This window comes from Abrus precatorius, unplaced genomic scaffold, assembly GCF_003935025.1.
Source record: "Abrus precatorius isolate BTA unplaced genomic scaffold, Abrus_2018 Scaffold7, whole genome shotgun sequence".
In the NCBI taxonomy this organism is placed as follows: Eukaryota; Viridiplantae; Streptophyta; class Magnoliopsida; order Fabales; family Fabaceae; genus Abrus; species Abrus precatorius.
Window position 1 is genome coordinate 11,345,905 of NW_020874417.1, and position 27,954 is coordinate 11,373,858.

Sequence of the window (27,954 nt, forward strand, 5' to 3'; positions counted from 1 at the left end):
TTCAATACGTCTTACTTTAGTTAAAATGTAATTTTTATAATTTCACTACTTTATATATATATATATATATATATATATATATATAATTTTATTTTTTGTTTCTTTTTCATTAACAATTATGTGTTTCTATACAAGTAATTAAACTTAATTTTAATTAAATTATAGTGAATGAATAAGAGTAATAACTTTAATGGAATAAATAAAAAATATATAAAAAATTCAATAATAAATACATCAATTGCTGTGTGATTTTGATCAGATAATACTAAATATACTTAAAATATTATACCCAAATGTTCTCTCTTATATGATTCAGTATGATTGTATGTACATTTTGTCTATACTAGCAACAACTAAGCTTATTCGACGATGTATACATAGTATCAGCCTATTAAAATAATAATAAAAACTTACTATCATCCATACATGGACAATACTGCTTCCGATATGGCTAAAAAAAGCACTAGACAGAAAATAAATTTTAAAAATATCTTATTTTGATAAATTGTTTTAAAAAATATATTATTTAAATTAAAAAAAAAACCCCAATTTTACTAGTTGCACGCTCTTGTTTTTTTGAAATTTAATTTTCAAAAGCATATTTAATATGATTTGATAAATAAATTTCAAAAGTCCTTTACATGCCATTTCCAGGATTTAGTTTTTGGAATATACTAAACATACCTCCAAAAGTTTTAAAGTAATAAAACAAGTTAAGCCTATTTATGAAAAGTCTTGCCTAACCTATCTTACTTATATCCTTATTTATAAGGTGTGTTTGGGTAAGTAGTTCAATTAAATATTTATTTTATAAATTATTTTTAAAAGAGTTTTACAGTATAAATTTGATTATAAAACTTGTCAGAATAAGCTGAAAAGAGTTTATTTTGATAAGATGTATAAAGAAACTTATTAAAATCATACCTATTTTCATAAGTTCTTCATAAACTCTTCCAAGTTCATAAACTTTAAACTAAAGATAACTAACAAAAATAATAATTAAGATAAGATCACCTGCCTACATCTTTATTTTACCCAAACTAACTTATAAGCTAGTCAAATAAACTGTAAACTAAAGTAAATGACAAACAGCCTAGTGCCACTTATAACTCATATCTCTACTCTTACACACTATTTTATGGAAGTTGAGAGTAAAATATGGGGCATCCCCTGTCTAAACAACAGTAGAATGTACTGCATAAACGACAAAGTGAACTGCTTCCCAGCCATGTACATTATCGGTATAGCGTTTTAAAGAATCCTCAACAAGTGAATATGAAATGCCTACCATTTCCATTGCACAACATATATATGGACGTAGTAGACCTCCTACTTTGAAGTCCCCCAACCCATAAAGAGAAGAAAAAAATAGTCACCAAACAATGTAAAGATCTGAAACTATATGCTGCAGCAAACTTCCAGATTGAACAATATACAGGAGCATATTATATATTGGTTACTTATCCAGTAGGAAATGAAACCAAGCAAATTTTTAAACATCTTTTATCTCAACATTTCCTAAGATGTAGCTCAATGTGCTGGCACATGGATCTGCAGATAACCATCGATGATGACCAGTGTTTCCACTGCTTAAACCACCTTGGCATCATTGGAATTGTCTCTAGGACGCATGAAGTTAACGAGAAAAGAGTCCATAATAATCTACAAAGACTTTTAGGTTAGCATGAGGATGAAAATATTAGAAACTGGTTTAGAAAAAAATCAAATGACCTGGTTTAGATGTGCTGCAACGCAAGGAAGAACTAGTAACCCGGATTCTCCAAATGCACCTTGAAGTGGCTCTATCACTGCTACCATTACTGGTAATGTTTTCTGAAAGGTATGAAAACATGTTTGGACAGAAGATCAAGAGAAGGATAACACCTTGTCTCATAAGTTGATACTCATTTCCCAACAGATCTGGGAAATTAATTACTTATTGAGTTATTACCTGGCTTGCAACAAGTACGAGTGCACTGGCATTTTCTTCCTGCGAAAAAATTGATTTTCTACCACCAGTGATAACAGAAATACTCCGGACAGCAATGCTATTGAATACCAACAATGTCAGATGAAGAAGTCTGCAATGTATAATGAAGGTCAATTTTAGTTACTATAACTACATCGGTGCTGATAGTGATAGTCCTTTACAACAATCAAATAATGGTGACTAATTCTATTAAATTGCACGCCAGCGCCCCCTTTGAACCCTTAATCATACAAAGAAAGTACCAGAAAAGATCTCTATGTTGAGCAAGACTTTATGCGATCAGAACAGAATACTATACATATGCACAAATATAAGATGGCCAATATATTTAGTGCCTTGAGTATTAAATCAATGTCAGTTAAAAAGTAAAACCATTTTGATGGATTTCAATAACAAATGTTCCATTTTCCAATTTAATGAATTCAATCTTATCAAAGAAATACCTAATTAAAATAGAGTCAAGCATATATGGGCAATCAGAAAACAGTACTATATTAAATGGTTGTATCAGTACCTGTCACATAGGCACATACCATTAAATGTTTACAAATTATGGACGCAGGAACTCATTTTGGTTAACTATTCATTGAAGAATGAAATATAAGATAATTCTCAAATTTTGTGCTTTAACTTAATACTATCAAAACAAAAAACTAGTTAAGAGAAAACTACCAATAACAGATTTCAGTTATGTCATGATGGCAACCAAAATGTAAATTAACTCATGCTAACATACGTTCCCAGTCCAATAGCTACAAGAAAAACTCTGGGCTTCACCATTAACAGCAGTGGCCTCGACCTACTCACTTGTATCCAAGGTACCTGCATGGCAATATGTGATTAGCCTAATTTGTGTGTAATTCCTTGACGATAAAATAATAAACCAAATATGATAACTCAAACCGGATAAGGAAATTAATTTCTAAAAAGTTTCTAAGACTAAAGCTTTATAAATGATTTTTGGGGGGGAATAACTACCCATGCATGCAAAGCATTCGTGCATCAACTTAAAAGTTAGCATTTCATGATCAAAGACAATCAAATGGACTTGGATGTAGGAGTGGAAATTGATAGAAACCAGGTATCTTATTAAGAAGAATTAGGGATGAACCCCAGTTACAAGGATAGAACTTCGAGGGACTGCTCCTCCCAAGCCAAAGGCCCTAAACTCTCTCACAATCGATAAGATCCCTCCTCCCCAATCCCTTCTACTTATTTATTGACAGCATCCCTAATTAGATAAGTCAAGCTAGATAACTAACACATTATAACTAACTACTAATGGGTACCTAACATATTGTCACTAATGTGAGTTACCTAACAAAAATATTTTCATTTTGAATAATGACGTTGACTTACAGGTATTAGTTTTCACAAAATCTTTAAATTAATGATTTGTCAGCATTATGATTTTTCTGCTCCTGAATGTGCAAAACTGGTTCCTTGGATATATGGATTCAATGGCAAGCGCAAAACAAAGTTTCTCCCTGCAAAACATTCTTATTCACAGGGAGAAAAGTGAAGGGGAGAAGGTGACAAGGACTTATACATCAATAGTCAAGCTGTTATTAACTCAAATCTTCTTAATTGAATTGAATATAGAAAAGTGGAAAAATTATAATTTTCCCCATACAGAAGATTCTTGATACTTAATTGCTGACCAGGTTTCCAAAGATGACAAGAATCAAGGGAGGGAAGAGGATGCAAAACAAATGTAAACATATTATTATAGGAGTCAAGAAAAATCAATTGGCATGTCCCTTGTCTTTATACAATACATGGGTATAATAGTAAGCAATAATAAAATTCTAAAGCTCATGTGAAGCCAGAACAATAATTTCTTGTCCAGAAACTGATGGTTCTTAATTAATTTATTTATTTTTTAGATGGCTCACTTTTTAACAAGTGTTTCATGAATTGATTTAATTGATGGAATGTGCCACTAGTGCAACAATAGAATCAATTACAAAAAGCAGCGAAATGCATCTCATTCATTTCTTATAACTTAAGATTCTGAACATATTAGAAAAACAAAAACTTAAGCAATCTTTCCACCAACTTGATGCAAGGAAAACCCCCAACTTGGAAAAATGGAAATAAGGAATCAATGAAAAGGAATTGTTCTTACTAGGCTAAGGAAAAGTGCACTGATAAATGAGAAAAGCTTGCGGTTTCTATCAACAAAGTCAGCCACACCTGTAATGCAGATTTGATCAAAACAAATATTTTCTAGATAAAGGATAATATTATAGTTAGAAAAAATGAGAAAGTATGCAAACAGAGAATAAGCTATCCTTAAATAAAGGATAAATAAGGGCCTGTTTGTTAAAGCAGAAAAAAGAAAAGAAAGGAAGTGTAACAAGAACCTTGAGAGAACCATGCCACAAAAGCTAGTCTTTGTAGTTAGAGCCTAAGGCCTTATAAACCCTACACTCGAATCTCATACTTTTATGTGAGACTTGAGACCTTGCCATTGGATCCTAACAAAGTGATTATATGGTGCAACTTTATTCTACAGCTATTTTTCATTGAGGTACTATTATTAGCTTTTGAGACAAGCACTCTCTTAAGTTTTTTTAAGATTAATTATTATAAATTTCAGTACACATATCATTTAATTTAAAAAAAAGGTTTGTCCTTAAAAAGAACAAAAAATCAGGCCCTAAATTAGAGTCCTCCTATGCTTCTTCCTATCTACCAAATAAATTGCATTATCTGAACCTGCATATGAGCAAGTCTTGAGTTTTTGAGTACATGTAATGTCCAAAATATGATAAAGGGAAGGATGTGGAAATAACTTTTCAACTACTCAATACCTAATATAGTTTGTCTCAGCAGGATTTTAAATTTTAATGCTATTTTTGGTGACTTAGACTAGGGAGGGAAGAGTTTGTGAATCAGCTCTTTCTTTAGCTGCACACTTGCGTTTGTTCTACTTATTTTGTGTTATTGAGAAGAATTTCTTCCTTCGTAGAGGGGTTTTCCTCAAGTTTTATTCAATTTTCAGTATTAAGTAGTTCCAATCTAAATCAAGTTGATATAAAAGCTCCCAATCTAGTGGAGCTTGGATGGTCTTAACAAGACTGAAGAGCATACGGGTAGCTATCAAAAGACAGATGGAGGGGCTACAACAGAAGCTTCAAGAATCTATCAACTGAAACCTGCAGCAGGCAATGGAGAGGATGACCAAGAGAAAATCAAAGTAGAGGTAATGCATGCATAATTTGCATACCATGCCTACAATGATTAGCATCTAAGTTTCCTATGTTCATTTTAGATTGCATTTTCTTTGTTAGGAATGTTTTATTGTTTTTGTATGTTTATCTTGTAGGTAAGTGAATTTCCAAGAGATGTGCTACATTTGAAGGGAAGGAAAAGCTTGAGAGAAAGACCAAACAATTAAAGATAAGGATTAAAAGAGTTAAGGACCCAATTATGCCTAATGTTTCTTAGCCTCATCGGATTCATCGTATTTGTACAAGTTTGATACATATGATTTTATGCCCTTAAAGCAGTGTGTTGGAAAGGACAAGAGTTGCCATTATAACTTAGGAAACAATAGGCATTTACGAAGCATTGGGAACATTAAGATCTAAGAAGATAGTTCAATTCTTTAGGAAACAAAATCAGAATGCTGAATGTTAAACAACCAAGAAATCCAAAAAAAGCTCTCTTGAAATTTAGTCTCAAGCATGCTCATTTTTCAGGAGTTTGCTATGGCCACAATATTTGATTAAGAATAAGATTAAGCATATGCCTTTTATTTGGTTTTGGTATAAAGCACATACCCTTTTAAATTAGCTTTCCATAAATGATGTGTTGAGGAATTGGCCAGCATTGTGACATTGATTTTTACTTTTTTTCCTTTTGGTGTTCATTAGTGTGGTGTTATTAAGGAGGATTTCTGCAAGAAAGACATTTTGAAAATATTATGTTGACAGAACTGCCCCATAACTATTGGATACCACTTTGCAACTAAGACTTCCAAAGGAAACTCTGCATACAATTTGATTATCAGCTATTTCTCTCATGTAATGATAAGGATCACTTCTTTGTTTTATCTTCAAAACATGTGACAAACAAACTACTCAAACAAGCATAGACAATAGGACACACCTTTAAAAGATTCACGTAGAACCTGCCCATTCAAAGCAATAAAGAACATTAAAATACTTTTAACAAACTCAGTGAAACACAAGAATTTGAGTATTCAGCTCCGAAGAACAATTTCAACCATCACTTATAACAGACAAGTAAACAAATGTGTACTGTCACTGGTGTGCAACTTTGGAAGAAATGAAATAATGCTACAAAATTGAAATGGTCATTTGTTAAAGGATGGAAATACCAAAAACTGAATCAACTATCAAGAAAAAAGTGACAAATTAGGCCATTTGAAAAGATGGCCTACGAATCTATTCATACAACTTTAAATTAGAAAAAATTGAACAGTCACAACCAATCACCCACTATAAGCAATAAGACCCATTCCTCCAGAGACTTTATAGGTTATTGAAGGAGGATTGGATACTAAAAATACAAAATGAGTAAAGTAGAAATGCAGGTAACAAAAAATATTTCTTATTTCATAACAGAATATTGTGTAGCCAAACCCACAATGTAATTGCTCTAGAATTTGGGTTTGAACCTACCTCAACCCCAAAAACTAGCTCATAAAGTCACAAAGCCAAATTGGTTGCACTAAGAAACTCATAGGACCAGGTAAGTTGCATTGGAAAATCCATAGGGTAGGTTAGTTAGTTACACTGGAAAAATTGATGGGGCTAGGTTTATTTTACAGTCAAGGTTGGTCCATTATCGGATCTACAATAGGCTTTGATATCATCTTAAATTTAGGGTTGAGTCTAACTCAATCTCAAAAACCAACTTGTTAAGTAAGGATTGTCTTCATCTTTTTAAGCTCTACTTTGGCCTTATCTATAGTTGACATGAGATCTCAACAGTTGTAAGAATCACCACTGCAGCTTTAGAAAGCAAACAAATATTTTAAACATGAAGTAACCCTCCAGTTAGCCCATGGAGAGAATATAAAAATTTGCAGTCCAGACCACATCATATTGGAAGTAGTCAAACAATACCATACACAATTCAATTACCTTTCCCAAAATAAGGGGAATTAATATGGTCAGAACAAGACTTTTAAATAACTGCTTGGTAGGTAGAGTCACACCAACTCCATCAGCTACAAATTTTGTGATGGAAAGTGGAACCTAAAAGAAGAAGAAAAAATATAATAAAATATAACAAAAACAAGAATTAAATTAGTAGGAGAAAACATATATGTAGGGTATAGAACTGCATATTGCTTAAAAAGGGAAGGATATATAAAAATCAAAATCAAACATGCTGGAATGATATGGTCTTGACTTGATGGAAAAAGAGAGCAGTGTTCAAATATTAATTGTATTATTAATGCAAATATATGAGATGTGATATGTGTTTGATACAAAATGGATGCTTCTCAATGTATGACATTTTGTTACTCTTGCTGAATATGCAATCTTCAGTGTATTTACTTTGTTAGAACATCTTCATATATCTATATCTTTAGAATATCTTGTAAGACTTACAAAATATATTGGGGAATCAATTATTCATCTAACTAGTGTTGTAACAAAGCAGGCGTGGCAGTGCCATGCTGAAATAGCATGGCACAAAATGGAACAAAATGTCATCAGGGTCTACCACTACTCAGCCTCTATCTTTTCATTTCTTCTCACATCTATCCCATGCATATCAAAATACATGTTCCCAAATGCTGCCTCTCCTTGCCATTGATGTGACCCACATGTCACCATTTGACTCGGGGATTCTGTTAGATATCCCACTTGTTGGTTACAAATTACAATCAGTGAAGGGTATCACATGTATAAATAAAATAGGAGAGGAAAGGAGGTCATCTTGTCATTGGTGAGAGAATTGAGTATTTAACATGCTCCCTCACACAAGAGCTCTTTGGACTTGAATCTTGGATAATGCATGACCTATCTTCACCTTGGGCAGAAGCCAGGAATTTCATTTCTATTTAGAAGAATGGGGATGATAAGGATGAAACTCATGGCAACTTAGTCATTGAAATTTTCATATTGTCATAATCAACAACCTCAGAAATTAAATGTTAGGTTATGGTACATGAATGGTTTTATATTGAACAAGTATGACCATAAAGTTAGTGTTTTTCATTACATTATTATGCCCCACATCAAAACAATCTTACCTATTCTAAGTTTTTACTTTCTCTTTCTTTCTCCTTGACAAGTGTTAAACATGACATTTTATTGGTGTTTTTTTGGGAAAATAACAGTGTTTTCATAGTGTACATAATTGTAATCCATAAGAAATTAGTGAAGCTTTGGTGCTCTTTTGTAAATTAGTATTAACATAAATTCTTAAGAAGATTTGTATTAATTTCTCTCCATCTTGGATTAATCATCAATTCAGGGACATTTTGACCTTATTGCATTGACCAGAACCACCGTTAAGCACACAAATCTTGGAGTTAATAGAAATTTTAACTAGTTTGCATTGGCAATGCTGAAATCAGTTGAGAGAATGCAAAAGTCTAAATGATAAGGTTGTCCTCTACCTTTTCAATTTACCATTTCAATTTACTTCATTTTGGTTCCTTACTTTGTTCTTTTAATAACCATAACTAACACTTCAAAACTAAGTCCAATGATCGCCTTGAGTTGGTAGTAGAGTTAGAGTCCAACCCTTGGGGGAATTATACTTGTACCGACACTTTATTGCTTGACATGGCTCAGTACACTTGCCAAATATTTTCTATATTACTCCTCCCCTGCATTAACCTTGTAAATTTAATATAGGATCAAAGTTGTACTATCCCCAATGACCTAGTCCTATTATTGTTTGGCTTGGCAGAGTTACCTAAAATATAGAGCTCCTCTTCCATGATGTCTCTTAAACCCATTGGTAGGGCACAAATTAGAACAATCAAAACTTGAGTTCTTCCCTCTACCTATTATTATTCTACAGCATTTCTCTTGTCAGCAACCATTTCCCTCATGTGCCTGAATGGGGACTGAGAAACTTTCTTATTAATAGTACAACTTCTAGCCAGGCATTTTTCCCATTCTTCCTATATCTGTCATCCAACGTACACTCATCAGGTAGGTGTTTTGTCTCTAACCAACTTAATCATTGTTTCCTACCTTCAGATTGGGTTGTCACCAAAATATCACTGAAAAAGATGTCCTCCTTTTCACTGCTAGTATGAGCGCATCTAAACTTATGGCCACTTTCAACCTCATTCTCAATTGTTGTAACATGTGTATAATAGTCTTATTTCTTGTTTCCTTGCTTGTACAAAATTGGTTTGACTTATCCCTTATTTCTATATTTATTCTACAGATTTGACGCCCATGATCTTAGCATAGTTTTACAATCATACTTGTATATATAGACACAGATTGTACAGTGAAAAATCAACAAAACACAACACAATATTTCTATCAAAATATATTCATTCTTTTTTTCCCATCAAATCAATCCCTAAAATTTAACACAGCCATATAAATAATTTCATAATAAACTTCAAAAAAATATAAATCAAAGATAAAATTGATGAAAATGTTAAATATGCAGCTCTTTATGACTCACAATCAATATTCCTAACATGTTAGATATTACTGTCATCGCAAGAGCTAGTGCAGAATTTCCACCTGCAAGCTGCACAAGCAAAATGGGAAAACTGAGATAAAATCCAACTCCATTGCAGGTGCTTGAATCAAGATATCTAAAAATTTTAAGAATAGAAAGTCAAGAGAAAAACAGAAGAAAGGAAAGGAATGACCAGAACCATACCTGGGTAAGTGCAACACCACTTGATAATGTAGTCGGCATACAGCTAAATATAGCTAGTCCTGTAGAAAAATACAACTAGTACATAAGTTACAGAGTATCAACAGTTTGAAATCTGCAATATATAAGATCAAATTGGAAGAGGGAGTCTGCTGATATTCCTGGAAGTGTTGATCAAAGAATAGAAACACGGTAGCTCCTTCAAAATGTAGCACTTTTCAATATCTGAAGTAAAAATGTAACCTCATCAACTCAGTTATACAAAATGCAAGATATATCCAACCATGTCTCCAAGCTTTTTCGCTTTTTTTTTTTTCTAATTTCTGCATAAAAGTCAGTTTCCCAAATTATAAGTACCTAAATCAATTTATTTTATGTCATTTAGCCCATTGGCATATTCTTTACCAAATATTTTGTTGATCAAGGAATTGTATTTATTGTTAAGAGATAATACAGTTCTATAGGACAGTATCAAGAGAGGGAGAGAAAGAGAGAGAGCTGAGTGTGAAAGAAACTGAAAACTGAATTTTGTATTATTAATCTCAGAAATATTTGATTTAGTACAGAATAGTTTATATAGAATAGTTTATACAGAATACAGTAACTAACTGAAAAGTAGTTACAGGTTCAACAAACTCTAGAAATTAAAAGAAGTATATAACAAACTGACATGGACTACTAACATCCACCACGCTCCACAGCCACAACACCCGCACTGGTTGGATGAGCACTAGCCCCTTGACTAGTCCCAGGCTAACACTGCAATATCAGTGTTAACCCCCACGCCTCTCAATTACAACTAAGGGGCATGATGGAAGGCTCTAATACCAAATGATAAGAACCTTAGGAGAACCACACCATTAAAGGTAGTCATTGTAGTTGAAGAGCCCCAAGCCTTATAAACCCCACACTAAAATCCCATACTTACAATGTGGAAAGTTCTTTGGAGAAATCAGTTAGATTACAAAAACTAAAATCTGTTCAGGAAGCTATGAAAATGACAAGATTACATGAGGAAGATTCAAAAATAGAAGTGGAAGAACATAAAAGGACAGAAACAGAGAAGAACTCAGCAGTTGAGGTGCAGGGCACCAATAATATCATAGAAGAGATTGCAAAGAAAGGTGGTGACACATAGTCAGTTGAGTTGATTATGAAAAGGGAATTTCAGAAATTTAATCAATTTCTTGACCTTGACCAGACTCAGCAGAAGGTAGTGAAGAACTTTGATGATCATCTGCTTCTACCATTTATAATAGTGAAATTTTCAATCAAACCTTGGTTTCTTAGTTGCAGAGGCAATGGTGCTCTGTTTCAGGGCCAAAAGTACAAAAGAAAACAAAGTATTGGAAGAGATTGAGAGCAGTCACATTTGTGTTTGACCCTGGAGGAAAGGAAGCTATTTTTCAATGCAAGGTAGAATTGCAATGGTAATCATGCTTCAATCAATTGGACTTTATTTCAGCAGCTACTTAAGGCATTACTTATTCCTTCACCTTGAGAACAAGGTGAAACCCCCATTAGTACTTTGTTATGATATGTTAGTCAGGGACCCATGAGTAGTTAGTTATATTAGTTAGTCTAAATTAGTTAGTAGTTCAACAAGCTGAGATTGTCCAAGAAATAATGCTGATGCCTCCATAAATAGGAGGGTGGTTGAGAGAGAGGTCAGCTTGTCAATGGTAAGAGACTTAGGGCCTTTGACTTAGGAAGTTCACTTCCCTCAAAGAACTGTTGAGTGTGAGTTTTATTCTGTAAAGTGGGGAGTTCCACCTTGTGTTTCCTAATAAAGATGCCATGTTTCTATCAGTCTTCAACATCGAAAGTTGAGTATCTTAAACCTGGACAAACAGTATACAAGGTATTGCAATGCAATCAAAAGTTAAGTAGCGGTTATTCAATGTTTGATAAGATTCAAGGTCATCAATATACAAAAATGAGGTTACACAAGCTCAAAACAATTAAATCTATTATAAAAGTATCTAGCAAATATCTAAACCGGACTTATGCTTAAGGTAGAACAAAACTAAATGGCTAAACCTGTAATAAATTCCTGGGGTTGGAGCTGAATTTGTAATATTATTCTGGAAAAGTATGGTGAAAGGAATAAAATAGACACCTGCAAAAATAACCAAAGAATATGTGAAACACTTAGACACATAAAAATAATAGTTGAGATTTTATTTTTAGAACATGTGCGGACATACAAGAACAAGTTTTGACATAATTCTATTTGATAGGATAATGGCGTCAATTGGTCCATCTAGACAAACCCACCAAACAAGACAAAACTTAGTTTTAGCTATTGTATAGCCAATATGACAAGAAATACAGCAATTCAATTTCACAAGTTAAAACTTTATTCTTGACCACAAATGTAAAAGGCTCAAAGCCACAATAAGATATGAAATTTCATTTTAGTCTCAAGGTTGCCGATAGTGTCCAACAACATTAAAGAAAACCATGTCCTAATTTTTGTCTTTGGTTACTCTAAGAAAACTTATTTTTGTTATACGTAATTAGTTATTAATAGATAATAAGTTGTTAATAGATAAGATTAGTTAGTTAAATCATTAGCCAATAGTTATCTTGAAAAGATATATAAATAGCTAACTTTGTACATTGAAGAATTATGTACGGAATATAAACTTGTGCAAACTTTGTTAAGTTATGTTGGCCTCGTGTGTAAATGAGTGTGCGTTCTATTCTCGAAGAGTAGAAGTTAGGAATTGATCCTAACAATTGGTATCAGAATAGCCGACTACGATGGGTGGTTCAACCACAAACAAAGATTTGGAGATCAGAATTGACGGGCTTGAGAAACTGATGGAATCCTCCCAACAAGAAAATTTGAAGATTCACCAAAAAAACTAGAAAGCGTTCACGGAATCACAAAAGAGTCATAAGGCGGACATCGATTCGATGAAGGCGATGATGGTGCAACTCCTTGCGACATTCACAGAGCACGAAGAAGAAGGCGAGTCTAACCCTGATGCTAGCAAGATTATCACACAAACTCATATTGCGTTTCCTACGTTCGATGGTACAAATTATCATGATTGGCGTGCCAAAGCTGAGCAATTTTTTGACTTGGAAAACACCCCTGATGCACAACACAGTAAACTTTTGCTTTTGTCTATGGAGGGAAAAGCTTTTACTTGGCAACGCCACTATACTGCACACAATCGATCCAAGTTACCTTCTTGGAAGATTATTTTGTGTAATGTTGCTTGTCGATTTGATTCGAGGAATTATGATGATCCTGTTGCTGAATTGTCAAAATTACGGCAAGACGGAACATTGAGTGATTACATGGAACAGTTTGATGAACTCTTGGCAAGGGTGGTTGTGTCTGAAGATATGGCAATCAGTTTTTTCTAGGGAGGCTTAAACACTTCTTTGGAAAAATCTGTACGTCTCCATGTCCTGCGGACAGTTCAAGACGCCATGAGAGTTGCACGACTGCAACATGAGATCTTCATGGATTTGGAAACTAAGTTTCGTGTGCCACGACCTTATGGCTCTGAGGGCACCAGGGGCAGTTCTAGAAGCTGGTCTTCCGCTAGCTATGTGCCGAAAACAACCCCAATCACAAGTCTTCAGCAAACCAATCCTCCACTATCTACGAACTCTACTATCGCTAAGGAAGGTAAAACCAGCGTAGCAGTACTTACCAACAAGAAGAAGATGAATGATCAGATATCCAAGGGATTATGCAGATTTTGTGGCGAGACTTGGGACAGGTTTCACAGGCAGAAGTGTAAAGTTTGGGGAAGGTTAATTGCCATATTTGCTGCTCAAGGAACTGAGGATGAAGATGGAATTGCGGCTAATGAATTGGATCCAGACGATGAGGTGTTGGCCATTAGTGATCAGCAGATGAAGATGTTCAAATTTCTCTTCATGCCTTAAAGGGGGTTGCTGGTGGGCAAACCTTGCAGCTGCAAGGGACTATTAAGAGGCAAAAGGTTCCATTTTTAATGGACACTAGCAGCACTCACAACTTTGCGAGTGATCGATAGGTTAAAAGCTTAGGGTTGAAGACTCATTTTGTAAGAGAGTTCCCTGTCTTGGTTGCTAGTGACAAACCAATTATGATTAATAGAAAATGTGCTCAATTGAAATGGCAATTTAACAAACATGAGTTTGTGGGAGACTTTTTGGTGTTACCTGGGTCTCACTATGGAGTCATCCTTGGGATGCAATGGTTAAAAACCTTAGGGGAAATTTGCTGGAATTGTGCACAATTGACAATGCAGTTTGAACACAATCGGGAAGTGGTCCTTTTGGAAGGCGAGAAGCACACGGGAAGCATTCAGGAATCTGCCGGGAAAGTCAAAGCAGTGGCCAGTCAAGCTATGTTATTAGCCATTGCTTCTATTAGTGATGACTTAAGGCTTACTAGCATTATCAAGGAAGATGTGGACCTCTCTGTAGTGCAAAATACAGCACTGACACACCTCCTACAACAGTATGATCATCTATTTAGGGAACCGACAGAATTACCTCCTTCCAGAAAGTATGATCACAAGATCAATTTGATGAATGATACGCCTATTTGTTCGAAGCCTTATCAATACCCTCATGCCCAGAAGACAGAAGGGTCGATTTGCCTGAGTCGCCGTTGGGATTCAATGTCGCAAGGAGTTGCGTCATCATTGCCTTCATCGAATCTATGTCCGCCTTATGACTCTTTTGCGATTCTGTGAATGCTTTCTGGTTTTCTTGGTGAATCTTCAAATTTTCTTGTTGGGAGGATTCCATCAATTTCTCAAGCCCGTCAATTCTGATCTCTAAATCTTTGTTTGTGGCATTATAGCCGGCTATTCTGATACTAATTGTTAGAATCAATTCCTAACTTCTACTCTTCGAGAATAGAACGCACACTCGTTTACACACAAGGCCAACAGAACTTAACAAAGTCTACACAAGTTTATATTCCGTACATAATTCTTCAATGTACAAAGTTAGCTATTTATATATCTTTTCAAGATAACTATTGGCTAATAATTTAACTAACTAATCTTATCTATTAACATTTAAATCCTATCTATTAACAACTTATTATCTATTAATAACTAATTACGTATAACAGTAGGTATGATCACAAGATCAATTTGATGAATGATACGCCTATTTGTTTAAAGCCTTATCGATACCCCATGCCCAGAAGACCAAAATCGAGAGATTGGTAGAAGAGATGCTAGACACGGGATTCATTAGAGAAAGCCATTGTGCCTTTGCTTCTCCCATTGTGCTAGTCAAAAAGAAGGACGGGACGTGGCAGTTCTGCACAGAGTATAGGAAACTTAATGTAGCAACCATTAAAAACAAATTTCCTATACCCTTAATAGATGACTTGTTGGATGAATTAGGAGATGCCTGCTACTTCACTAAGCTTGATTTACGGAGTGGTTACCATCAAATCCAAATGCTTGAGGAGGACATCCATAAAACGGCATTTCGCACACACAGCGGCCTTTATGAGTGGGTTGTGCTTCCCTTTGGGTTGAGTAACGCCCCGGCAACTTTTCAGAATTTTATGAACGACATCTTTCGTCCCTACATGAGAAAATTTATTCTAGTATTTTTTTATGACATTTTGATATATACCAAAACTTGGGAGGACCACTTGGAGTGCTTACTACTTACTTTGCAGATTTTGGAAAGCAACAGCTTAGTGCTAAACAAAAAGAAGTGTACTTTTGGACAGTCATGTGTCGAATACTTGGGACATGTGATATCTTTAAAAGTGGTTGCACCGGATCCACAAAAGATTGCCGCTATGTTGAGTTGGGCAGTTCCTACTTTGATTAAGCAGCTCCAGAGTTTCTTAGGGCTATCCGGCTATTATAGACGGTTTATTCAAAATTATGGCAAAATAGCTATGCCATTAACAGCCTTGCTACAAAAGGATGCCGAATTTCAGTGGAGTGCAACTGCAAATATGGCATTTCAGCACCTTAAACAAGCTTTGGTGCAAGCATCAGTCTTGGCTCTACCTAATTTTGAGGCTGAATTTACAGTCGAGACGGATGCTTCGGGAGAAGGTATTGGAGCAGTTCTTCTTCATAAAGGACACCTTGTTGCCTATGTTAGTAAAGTCATAGGCAAAAGGTATTCCCTGCTTTCTGCTTATAATAAAAAAATTTATGCCATTCTGTTTGCTATAAAGAAGTGGCAATACTACTTTTTGGGCCATCACTTTGTCATCAAAACAGACCAGAAAGCACTCAAGCATTTACTTGAACAGCTGCCAACCACACTTATGCAGAATTGGGGATTAGAAAAGTTGATGGGCTTAGATTTTACCATTGAGTATAAAAAAGGCAGAGAAAACATTGTTGCTGATGTGTTATTGAGGAAGGAAGTGGGAGGCAGCTTAACAACAATCTATCAGGTCGGTTCGGATTTGCAACAGGAGGTTAAACTGACATGGCAATCTGATAGGAAACTGCAGAAAATTATTGATAAAATGAGGGTCACTGGCCGTGATTACAAGCATTACAGATGGGATGGAGGAATTTTGAAGCAGAAAGGGAAATTAGTGGTAGGCAATGATAACCAGCTCAAAGACAAACTGTTAACTTATTTCCATTCATCTTGATTGGTGGACATTCGGGAAGCACTCAGACATACAAGAAGATGCGAGAATTATTTTGGTGGAAAGGCATGCAACAAGCAGTCAAGAATTGGGTCAGAAAATGTGATGTGTGTCAAAGATTCAAACCACAGTTATTTGCACCTTTTCAACCGCTCCCGATCCCAAATCAAGCATGGCAATCAATTGCGATGGACTTCATTGTTCAGTTGCCAAAATCTGTTGGGAAAACCATTATTCTAGTGGTCATTGACCGACTAACTAAATATGCGCATTTCATAGCATTGAGCCATCCCATTAGTGCGGCTAAAGTGGCCCATCTATTCATCGACAACATCGTTAAGCTACATGGTTGGCCAAGTCAAATAGTGTCTAACAAGGATCCAATTTTTATGAGCGCCTTTTGGACAGATTTATTCAAGTTACATGGGGTTGAATTGCTGAAGTCTACGGCCTTCCACCCCCAAACCGACGGTCAATCTGAGGCATTGAATAAGGTTTTGGAAGGATATCTCAGGTGTGTCACTGGGAATGTGCCTAGTAAATGGGTGGAGTATCTAAGTTTTGCTGAATATTGGTATAACACGAAATTCCATTCGGCGACGGGGATGACCCCATTTGAAGCCTTATACGGTTATCCGCCAACTTCTAGTCAACCACTAATAGTCGGTGATTCATTGGTTCAAGCCGTGGATCATGTGGTCAAGTCAAGAGAAGAAATAGCACACTTGCTACACGCCAACATTACAAAGGCTCAGGACAGAATGAAGTACTATGCTGATTTGAAGCGGTCTGATAAGGTGTTCAATTGTGGAGATTGGGTCTACTTGAAGATTCAGCCTCACAAGCAGCATTCCGTTCCCAATTCTTCATTCCACAAGTTAGCAGCTCGTTATTATGGACCTTTTTGTGTGGTGGAGAAGATAGGGAAGGTAGCTTATCGATTGGAGTTGCCTGAAGGCACAAAGATACATGATGTTTTTCATATGTCGTTGTTGAAGAAACACCATGGCGGACACTTGGTCATATTAGGTCATGTTTTACAGAAGCCAGGGACTTTGAAACCAAGTCAATCGACATTTTAGACAGACGAATGAAAAAGAAGGGGAACCGGGCAGTGACTGAGATTCTAGTTCATTGGGCTCATACAGGTGTTGAAGATGCAACTTGGCATGAATTATATCAGCTGCAGTTACAATTTCCACATATTGACTGGCGTTCCTTGTTGGCAAAAGGGAATGATATGACCTTGAGGGCAAGACCTTCTGAAGGAGGGGATACTGTTATACGTAATTAGTTATTAATAGATAATAAGTTGTTAATAGATAGGATTTAAATGTTAATAGATAAGATTAGTTAGTTAAATCATTAGTCAATAGTTATTTTGAAAAGATATATAAATAGCTAACTCTGTACATTGAAGAATTATGTACAGAATATAAACTTGGGCAAACTTTGTTAAGTTCTGTTGGCCTCGTGTGTAAACGAGTGTGCGTTCTATTCTCGAAGAGTAGAAGTTAGGAATTGATCCTAACAATTTTTATCCTAAAATTATACAGATATATGTAAGTTAATCATAAATTTGCAGAAACATTTCAGTTAAACAATAAGAGTCCAAACACAGATCTAGGTTAGATTAATGATTAATCATTGTTGCAATTTTAGGTTAGATTAATCAAATCCAGCCTGGCCAACACAAACACAGGCTGCAGAGAACCAGCCTATAAAGTGCATCCATATGAAAATCATGTCCTTACTAGTCCAAAGAGTCCAACAGGCCATGCTTCCACAGCTGCACTGACTTCTTCACTACGCAACATCAATCCTATATGATAAGCATGAGAAAAAAGAAACCAAAACACCTTGAGATAAGGGAATCATAAATTTAAAATAACAAAGATGTGATATATTATCCTTAAAAAATAAACCTGAGATAACAAAAATTCCAAATGGACCAATTTTTGACACATTATATTTATCTGCAGCACAACCAAGACTAGGACATGCCAATCCTAATGCCACTGCACCAACAAGAGCTGCACATTGCCTCAAAAACACAAAACAAAATTGATATCAATTAAAACATAATCAAAATAAAGTAAACCATAAATAAATCACAAACACAAAAACAAAAAAAAAAGGAATGCACAGAAGGACAGAGAAGAGGGCACCACCCAAGGGTAATACATTGCTCCTAGCAAATTTCAAAATGGGCTGCACCCAAATCAATCCCTTCCTCTGTTTGCTTCCATTACCACCCATCTGAATTTCCAAAATGAAAGTAATATTAAAAGGAAAAACTCTCAAATGCATATAACACCACACAACTCCATTATTTTATGCAGGCTGAATTACAATGTAGAAACTTTGGTCCAAAGAATAAACAATGTATGCCCAAAAACAAATCAATATGAATCTTATATGGTAAAATTAACCATTCTTGCGAAGTCATCTCCAAAATGTCAACATCAGCTGGGTTCATATGAATGTTATATGAAAAAGTAATTAAAACCTTAAATTTACACCAAATTGAAGAAAAAAAATCAGATTAATTTATCCTTAATTTGGTGAAGTGAAGCAAATATTAATTCCCACTTATTTATTCGGCCATGAAGAAAAGAGAGAGAACCTGTTGGGATGTGTCACAGGCTCTAACGGGTGAGAGTGTTAAACGGCGAGTGACGGAGCGAAGAGTGAGGGGTTTAACGGCGTAGGCGACACTGTGGCGGAGACGGAAGGAGGAAGTGGTGGCAGGAAACAGCGTGAGGGTGAGTGAGTGGGCCATTGGGTCCGTCGAGTGCAGTGGCTGAACTGTGGAGACTCGTGATGCCAACATCTTGTGGACTCTCCCAAAGTGTCACAAAGTTAAGGTATATGCTGGATGGTAGTCGAAGGAACAACGTGCAAATTCTTGTTTTGTGGTCACTCGTCACTCAGAACGATGTAATCATTTTAAATTTTTGAACATTTTCGTCCAACGTTGGTTATTTGGAATCCCCAACGTTTTTCAATATCTATTTCGACAGCGAGAAAAATTAAGAAATTAGAGCATTGATTTATTAAAAATAAATTGTAGTATAAGTTTATATTATAATTTATTTTTAAAAACTAAAAATTGTTTTTAAATAATAAATTAAACATATTCTTACTTTTTAACATTTTTTAATATGTATTTATGAAACATTTTTTAAATAATTTTTTATTGTAATTTTGCTCCTTATACAAATAGACATTGTATCTTTTAGTTACGTAAAAAGAAAATGTTTTTTTTTAATTACGATAGACCGGTAAGTTTAGAAGTTACATTACCAATTGAAAAAGATAAAATAAGAAAATAATAGGATAAAAAAAATAATAAAGATATGATGAATTAAGAGAATAATAAACTCTTATTTTATTTTATATTAAATTTATATTGGGATAGTAAAACAAATAATATTATTTTATTACTTTTAAATAAAAATAATAAATTATAATATAAATTATATATTAAACAAAAAATTATTTTTATCAAAATTAATACAATTAAAAATTTTATTTCAATTTTTTACATTTCAACATATGTATTAAAATTAAAAGAATATTTTCATGTAAAGATATTATTAAAATTTGATATTAAATTATAATAATTTTATTCAATTTTAATGTTAAAAAAGAAATTATAATTAGAACAAAAATTATAATATTTTTAAAATATATTTTTACAATTTTTTTAAGTATACTTTACTTAAAAAGTTAGATTCATATATATATATATATATATATATATATATATATATAATTTAAAAATTGTATAATTTTTAATAAAATATTAAAATTATATATATTTTTTCAATAATTATTGCTCCTATAATGGGCGAGAGGCATTTATAAGGGTGAGACTTGCTCTAGACTTCTAGTGTTGCCACATGGTATTATCGCCCCTTTCCTCCAATGAATAAATGTGTGTAGCCTAAAGGTTTCTTTTATTATACATGTATGAATAAATGATATTTATAAATTTATTTTCTTCCCGATAAACTCATTTTTCACATATATTGTTGTTAGTAACCTACCTGCATTTAGGTTAGTAATAATTTTATAGATAATAATTTATTTTATTTTAGATTGGTAAATTTTTAATTTGTTGTTATAATTATTTTTTATTGTGTGACTTCCACTTTGTTTCTTTATAAAAAGAATGATAAAAAATAAAAAAATTTAATAATTAGTTAAATTATAATAAATTGATTTTATTTTATATTGATTAATATATATATATATATATATATATATATATTAATATAGAAATAAATTATTAAATATTTGTATGCATAAAAACTTATTTAATACAAGCTTTTTGTATTTTTTTTATATTTAAATTTTGTTATTATTTTAATGCTTTATTAATTCTAATTTAATTTTCTTATAAAGCAAATTTACGTTTACACTTTAATTTTGTTATTGTATGTTATATATTTTATTATTATTGTATACAATATTATGCTTAACATTTTTATTTTTTTCTTATAAATTCAATTTATGTTTAAACTTTAATTTTATTATTCCTTACTATGTATGGCCCTCGTGTCATTATTGTGTAATAAAACCACGATTATTTATATTTATGAATACATATTAAATAAAAAATTGTTTTTATTTATATATAAAAATTTATTGCCCTACAGATAATTTTTTGTATTTTTTTAATTTAAAAAATGGTAATATTTTAATTTTTGGTTATTTTAATTGTAGTTTTCTTACAAGTTCAATTCATGTGTATACTTTGTTATCGTTTATTATATATTGTGCCATTATTGTGTAATAAATTAATTATTAATTATATTTTATCTATCTTTACTGTCACGGGAGAGATTTAATTAAGAACGTGATAGCATTTTAGAATGAAATTGTTTTATGCATAAATGACTTTAGTTGATTCATTGATTATGTCATTACTATGTACTTAGATATGAATGAGTCCAATACTGGTACTGTATTACAAGTCTAAAAATTCTGAACAAACAACTCATAGCCTTTCTGCATTGTACTATTGTATGCTTGGGTTGTGTCTCCTCACTCAAGTCACCCCTAAACTTAAAATTTAGAGAAATTTATAGGTAATTCAGAGTTACAATGACTCAAATTTCGCTACATGTCTAATTTTTTTAAAAATTACATGTGTCATCTTGTTATTAGTTGAAAATATAATGATTGGGTCTACACAAATATTTTTTTTCCAAATTTCGGTGACATGAAAAAAAATACAACTAGGAAGTCAAGGTATATTTGGCAAACACTAGTGAATAAGCTAGCTTAAAGTTAAAAGGATAGCTTTTAGCTATAGAACAAAAATTAAAAGATAAAAGCTGAAAAACTAATTACTAAATTAAACATATTTAATAAAATTTATATTAGTACGATAATAAGCATGCCCCAAAGTTAAATTTTGAAGGCTTGAGATATTTCCTGCTAATCTAGAATGCTTTAGTTTGACAGACATTGCCTAGTGGCCGAACTGTTAATTAGTACGATAAATATTCATGATAACGTGTTGTTAAGATGCCCAGAATGCAGTATTCATCATCAAAATTTGGCATCCCTTGCTGTAATCATCATTGGTGTACAACACGGATTACAGCATATGAATATCCACAATATGCAAGAACACCACCAACACATAATCATAACAGAGCGCAGAAAAGGACTTGTTATTTCAGCTGACAAAATATGAAAAAGAATTTTCATTGATGAGATACTGACCAAAATCTGAAAGAATGATACAGTTAAAAAAAGGCTGAATTTCCCCTTTGAATCACAAGCCATTCATTCCCATGAATATAGAAGCCTAATGTTGCTAACCTTTTGACTGTAAAATAGGGCGGGCTCAATGTGATGAATCAAACTAACGACACACACTAGTCACTAACTATAAAGTTGAGTAAAACATCAATTTAATTCCTAAAACCCACATCATCGATCAATTCGGCCCCTAATTATATTTCTGAGAAAGCAAATTTAGTCTCAATCAGAAATGGCGATTTCGAAATAGAATCAATCAATCAATCTCAAATAAAATTGATGTTTTTCTCCAATTCATTATTCTACAAAAAAATTAAGAATAGAAATTCAAAAGACAACGAGAAGCGAGAACAAGGTATAAATGAGGAAGCAAACATAGGCAACGAGTCCAGGGTGTTCATCCCAGCGAGCGACTTGCACGAGGAGCGAAGTGCAAGCCCTAGTGGACCACACAACGAAAACGACAGCAACAACAGAGATAGCTAACCCACCTTGCGGAAGAAACAGCGAAAGCGCGGAAAGCATAACCATGGGCAACATGCAATACCCAATGAGACTCACGCAACGGTACAGATCCAACGTGCCGTTACGCCCCGCCAGCATGTTAAACACAACGTAGAGGAACAACGCCGAAACGGTGACCCACCCGAGAATGATTCCGAAGTGGATCTTCCCCGCGAGGAGTTGGAAAAGCCCAAACGACATCACTAAAAGCACGGGTCCAGAGAGATCGGCGTCGTCGTGGAGGTTGTTGGGATTTGCGACGCGAAGGGGGTTGAGGATCGATGTCGTTTTGTTCCAGATTTGTTTGGTGTTGATGCCGAGTTCTTCCAGGAGTGGGGGCTCGTCGTCGAAGTTGGAGGAGGAGGGTGTAGGAGTGAAGTGTGGCGCGGGAAACGACGTCGTTGCGGCGCCTATTTCGAAGGACATGAAGGGGATTGGGTTCGCGTTGCCTCGGGGCTGAAACGGCGCCGTTGGACGCCGTTGGACTGTGCCTGAGGGTCCTGGGTTTCCGCCTGAGGGGAAAATCACTGGGGGCACCGTGAATTCTTTCGGGTTCGACATTGTGGGGAAATCAAATGCAAATGCAAATGCAATTGAATTAAAATTGAAACTGAAATGAAGATGGGATTAGATTGGGGAGAAAGAAAGAAACCGAATCTGCTGAGTGTGAACGATGGGATCAGTCATGTTTCTCTTATCTCTGTTTTTCTCTGGAACGAACGTGTCATTTGCAGACTATGGTGCCGCTAATTTTCTTACAAGCCAAGCAATGAGAAAAAGGAATTATTTAAACTAAATATATTCGTGAGTACTTCTACACCAAAAAAATTGACACGAACTGCATGTAATGCAGTTTTTGCATCTTTATAGAATAAAGGCGATAAATTAAACATTGAGTAAACCAAAAAAATCACAGGCCACGTAATTCGAGTAAAATTGTGCATTCAATTCGGTACCCGACAACAGTTCCAACGATTTTTTTTCTTCTAAAATATGAAATTAGTTCTTAGATTTTATTTAAATATTTTTTGTTTTATGTCTCTAACAGTATCAAAATACCCATGTCTGACACTAAAAACTAAACGGAAGATCACATCATTCATTCATCAATAGCTTATGAGAAAGGATACAAAAAGATGGAAGTCTGAGAATAGTTCTATGCCACGAAATTTGCTCCATGCTTTTAAGGGTGCTTAATTATCAATGCTTTGTTTTAGATGCTTCTATCGATTCTGTTGGATTCCACCAGCTTTAGAGGTTTTGAGATAGATGCGTTAAAGGGTCTTTGACAATTGCACAACCAAGGAGTAGTGAGAGATATTTGGACGTGAGATTATTGTGAGGGGAACTATTCTGAAGTGGGTAAATGATTTCGTCCTTTGAGCGTCTCTTTAGATAAAGCTACTTAATATAATTTTCAAGATTTTGTTGCTATATATTTTTTGGGAACAGAAATCTTTAGTTTTTTTTTTTCCTATTCAAAGGGGATTAAAAGTCCAAAACTCACATAACTCTCCTAAGGATCCAAGAGCTAAACATATCCATGCCTAGGAAGGAATCCAAGAAAGAAGGGTATACTCGTAACTAAAAAAATAATCATTTTTTTAAGGCCCATTTTGATAGATCTATTAGCACATTAGTTCATTTCCTTATATATGAGGTAAAACTTAATAAATTTAACATGTTTTAAAAGCTTCTTAATTCCTAAAATCAAGTAACACAAGGGATGATAATTAGACTAAATATTCAAGATTAAAGACAAGATATATTTAGAGTTACTTTCAACCTAAATTGCTTCAACACCTTTACAAATAACCAATCTTATTCTCATGTAAATGGCTTAAAACTCTGCTTCAAGGGGAGTACAAAACTGAATCCTACCCTAGAACCCAGCAATGCGATGTCTTTAGTAATCCCTTAACAAGCCTCCACAAGCAGTCAATTCATTAGCTATAGAAACTACTTTGTTGACGTTTAACTTCATTGGACCAAAGGTAAGAGGAATACATTTTGTAGCTAACTGATCCTTGGATAACCTTGGGAGGTTTTTGGATGAGTCTCTGCAACAAAAATTAAAAAACTCAAATTCACAATGAACTGTGTGAGCTAAAGTATTAGGCTAAATGATATGATTTTGAAAAAAAAAAAATCTTTCTCCTCTTCCAAATATGCCTAAACAAAGAGACCAAATAGCCTATTCTAACAATGAATCTTACTAAAGAAAAAATCAGCGAGATTTTAGTCAACTACTCAAACCAGTACTATAAAAAAAAAACAAATTGGTTAAGTAATATAACATGATTCTAAATATCTTTAGTATAAAAATAATCACGAAGTACATGCATAAATGTCTCTAAGGCCTCATTACATCTAGGACAAGTAGAGTATCATGTCATCTTTCTCCTAAATCTTTCCTCATTGGTAAAGAGTTTACCATACAATAATTTTCAAAGAAACGGTTTTATCTTAGGAAAATCATCCCACTACCAAGCCAATTTAAATCATTAGATTGGTAATTAGGTAAGTAAGATTTGGAAATAAGTTGATAAGCATTTTTAAGAGAAAATATCTTATTACTAGTTAAGTCCCAATACATCATGTTTTAGCCCTCAGCAGTAGGCCTAACTTAAGCAATAAAATGATAAATGCTTTTAAGGAGAAAGCATTTTAGCTTATCCCAATACTAGGAGCCCCTAAGGAAAACAAAGTAAAAAGAAGGTCAAAATCAGAATCAGAACAAAGCAACATGCATTTTAATTTTTACTTGTTTTACGCTATTTGCATAACATAAATATGAAAATTTTTAAAAATTATTAGAAACTAGATAAAATTTGAAGAAAAATATGATTAATATACAAATAATATTAGATTAACAAAAAAAATTCCAACTTTTATGAGTTGGATTTCTCTTTTTTGTATAATTAGTCAATTATACAATTTATAGAAATTATCAAACTATTTAATTTTCTAAGTATAGACTAATTGAATTTTACAAGTATTCTTCTGACAAAATTTAATGGTATTTTATTTTAAAAAATATGTTTCTAATTAAATGAGAAGAAAAATAAGTTTTAAGAGAGAAAGTATTATATTGATTATTTTATTTAGAAAATTCCCCTCCACAAATATTTAGAAAGTCCAATGACATGTATTTGTGCTTATTTGGTTTGTTTCTGAAAACTTACTATTTGCACCATTTTAATCATAAAATTGAAAAAAAAATCAAAATTTGAAAATAATTGTAAAGTTTGTCTGATTATTATAAAATTGTTAAATAATTGGATATTAAAATATGGCAAACCATATCATAGGCTAAAAGTTAAAATATATAACTTTTATGCGGAGTTATAATTTTTTTATTACTTTTATTACAATTTTTTTTTTTATTGAGATTCAATTTTTAAGTATAAATCACTTAATTTTAAAATTGATTTATTTTAATTCAAAATTAGTTTTATGGAAGCAAATTGAATACAAAAGCCAATTGGAATTACGATTTATTTGCCACATTAGTCAAGAAAAGACCATGAAGTAAATTTGCTAGTCAAACTCAAACTTAAAAGCCTAAAATTGGTGAGGGATCTGTACAGAACCAAATCTCGCATTTCTTGCCACAACTAAACTCGGTGTAAGGAAAGAGGAACTATGTTCTAACTTTAACGGGAATAAATAATCTATATATTAACGAATAATATTTACAATATAAATTTTAGTAAAAATCGAATTTTATAATAAAGAAGAATAATCTTCTCTTTTAGTGGGCTATTTTTTTCATTAAGTTTTTAAAATCAAGTTGGTACACAAAATATTAATTATTGAATTTATTAGGTATAGATTTACGATGTTTGATTGGAAAATCAAATTGATATTATGCGGCAAAATGTAAAGTTGATAAAAAAAAACTCAATTATTGATTTTTCAATTAACAATTCACCTTCATCAAATAAAGAAATTTGGAATTAACCGTTCAAAAAGCTATCAAAAGTCAAGCTATTATTGTGCTTTACATTTATAACTGAAGAAGATATGTTTGATCTTTTAACGACGTGAGTTTGCCATTTCAACTATCTAAAAAAAGTGATAAAGACGAGTAAATTATCTGAATTATTATTATGTTTGACTAAAAGCTATTGTTTCTTATAATAGAAATGAACAAATAGTATTTGTAGTACCACAAATTCCATGTTTTTTCTGAACGTGTTGACATACATGTTATTTATTTAAATGCGCATATACACATGTGAACAAAGATAGTCTCGTGTTATTAGATTTGTTTTCTAAGCTTTGTTACAACCTATGTCTATCTATATATATATATATATATATATATATATATATATATAAAGATCTAGTATTTCTAGACAATGAAGACTTTTAACTAGTACTTTTACTTGTTAGACTATTTTAGTCATCTCTTCATCCCATAGTTGAGGATTTTTCCTAAGACGTTTATATAAATGAGCACATATTGTTATAATATTTGGTAAAAAATCTGTCACATAATTTAAACATCCTAAAAACCTCTGCAGTTGAGTTTTGTCTTTTAATTGGTCTGAAAATTTATCAGTAAATTTTATAGATCTTTGTATGAGTGTTATTGTGCCTTGATAAATATTAAATCTTAAAAATCTAATTTTATCTTGAAATATTTTTATTTTCTTGGCTGATACACAAAGTCCATTTTGTTTAATCAATTCTATAAATTTGTTTAAATGTTGTATATGCTAATTAATTCCTTTTGAAAAAATTAATACATCATCTAAATAAACTATTGAGAAATTCATATATGGATAAAATATATTATTCATAATTTCTTGAAACTCACTTGGAGCATTTTTTAATCCTTGGGGCATTACATTCCATTCGAAATGTCCAAATGGTACTACGAAAGTTGTTTTGTACCACCTATCTTGTTCTTTTACAGATATTAATAATATTCTGATTTCATATCAAATTTTGAAAATATATTGGCATTAATTAACCTTTTGATTAAATCTTGTTTATTAGGTATAGGATACCTAATCCATTTTAATACTTTATTAAGGGGCTTATAATTTATTACTAATCTTGGGACCCCTCTTTCTTGTTCTGAAGCTTTATTTACATAGAACCCTGTACAACTCCAAGGTGATTTTGACGATCTAATTAATCCTTTTTCTAAGTATTCTTGTAGTTCTTGTTTACAAAATTTTAGTTATTCTTCATTCATTTGTATTGGTCTAGCTTTTGTTGGTAT

At 33.1% G+C, this 27,954-nt stretch overlaps 2 protein-coding genes across 3 annotated transcripts; both read right to left on the reverse strand.

Moving 5' to 3' along the window:
• Window positions 1–1,235: 1,235 nt before the first annotated feature.
• Window positions 1,236–19,353, reverse strand: LOC113872244 (probable sodium/metabolite cotransporter BASS4, chloroplastic). 2 transcript variants are annotated; one of them, XM_027509645.1, is made up of 14 exons: window positions 19,063–19,353; window positions 18,608–18,695; window positions 18,362–18,469; window positions 18,191–18,258; window positions 11,873–11,951; window positions 9,836–9,894; window positions 9,632–9,700; window positions 7,108–7,221; window positions 6,107–6,128; window positions 4,119–4,186; window positions 2,727–2,812; window positions 1,952–2,081; window positions 1,732–1,833; window positions 1,236–1,662 (listed from the first exon to the last, which is right to left on the reverse strand). In XM_027509645.1, exons 1-14 carry the CDS (start codon window positions 19,267–19,269, stop codon window positions 1,591–1,593), a joined length of 1,272 nt encoding a protein of 423 aa, XP_027365446.1. In that variant the 5' UTR covers window positions 19,270–19,353; the 3' UTR covers window positions 1,236–1,590. The 2 variants fall into 2 exon arrangements, with proteins under 2 accessions (XP_027365446.1, XP_027365447.1); XM_027509646.1 differs by having other exon boundaries at window positions 1,236–1,833; window positions 18,605–18,695; window positions 19,063–19,351.
• Window positions 19,354–21,822: 2,469 nt separating this feature from the next.
• On the reverse strand, window positions 21,823–23,469 carry LOC113873343 (protein YIPF5 homolog). Its single transcript, XM_027511421.1, has one exon. It carries the CDS (start codon window positions 23,277–23,279, stop codon window positions 22,542–22,544), a length of 738 nt encoding a protein of 245 aa, XP_027367222.1. The 5' UTR covers window positions 23,280–23,469; the 3' UTR covers window positions 21,823–22,541.
• Between the last annotated feature and the right edge of the window lie 4,485 nt (window positions 23,470–27,954).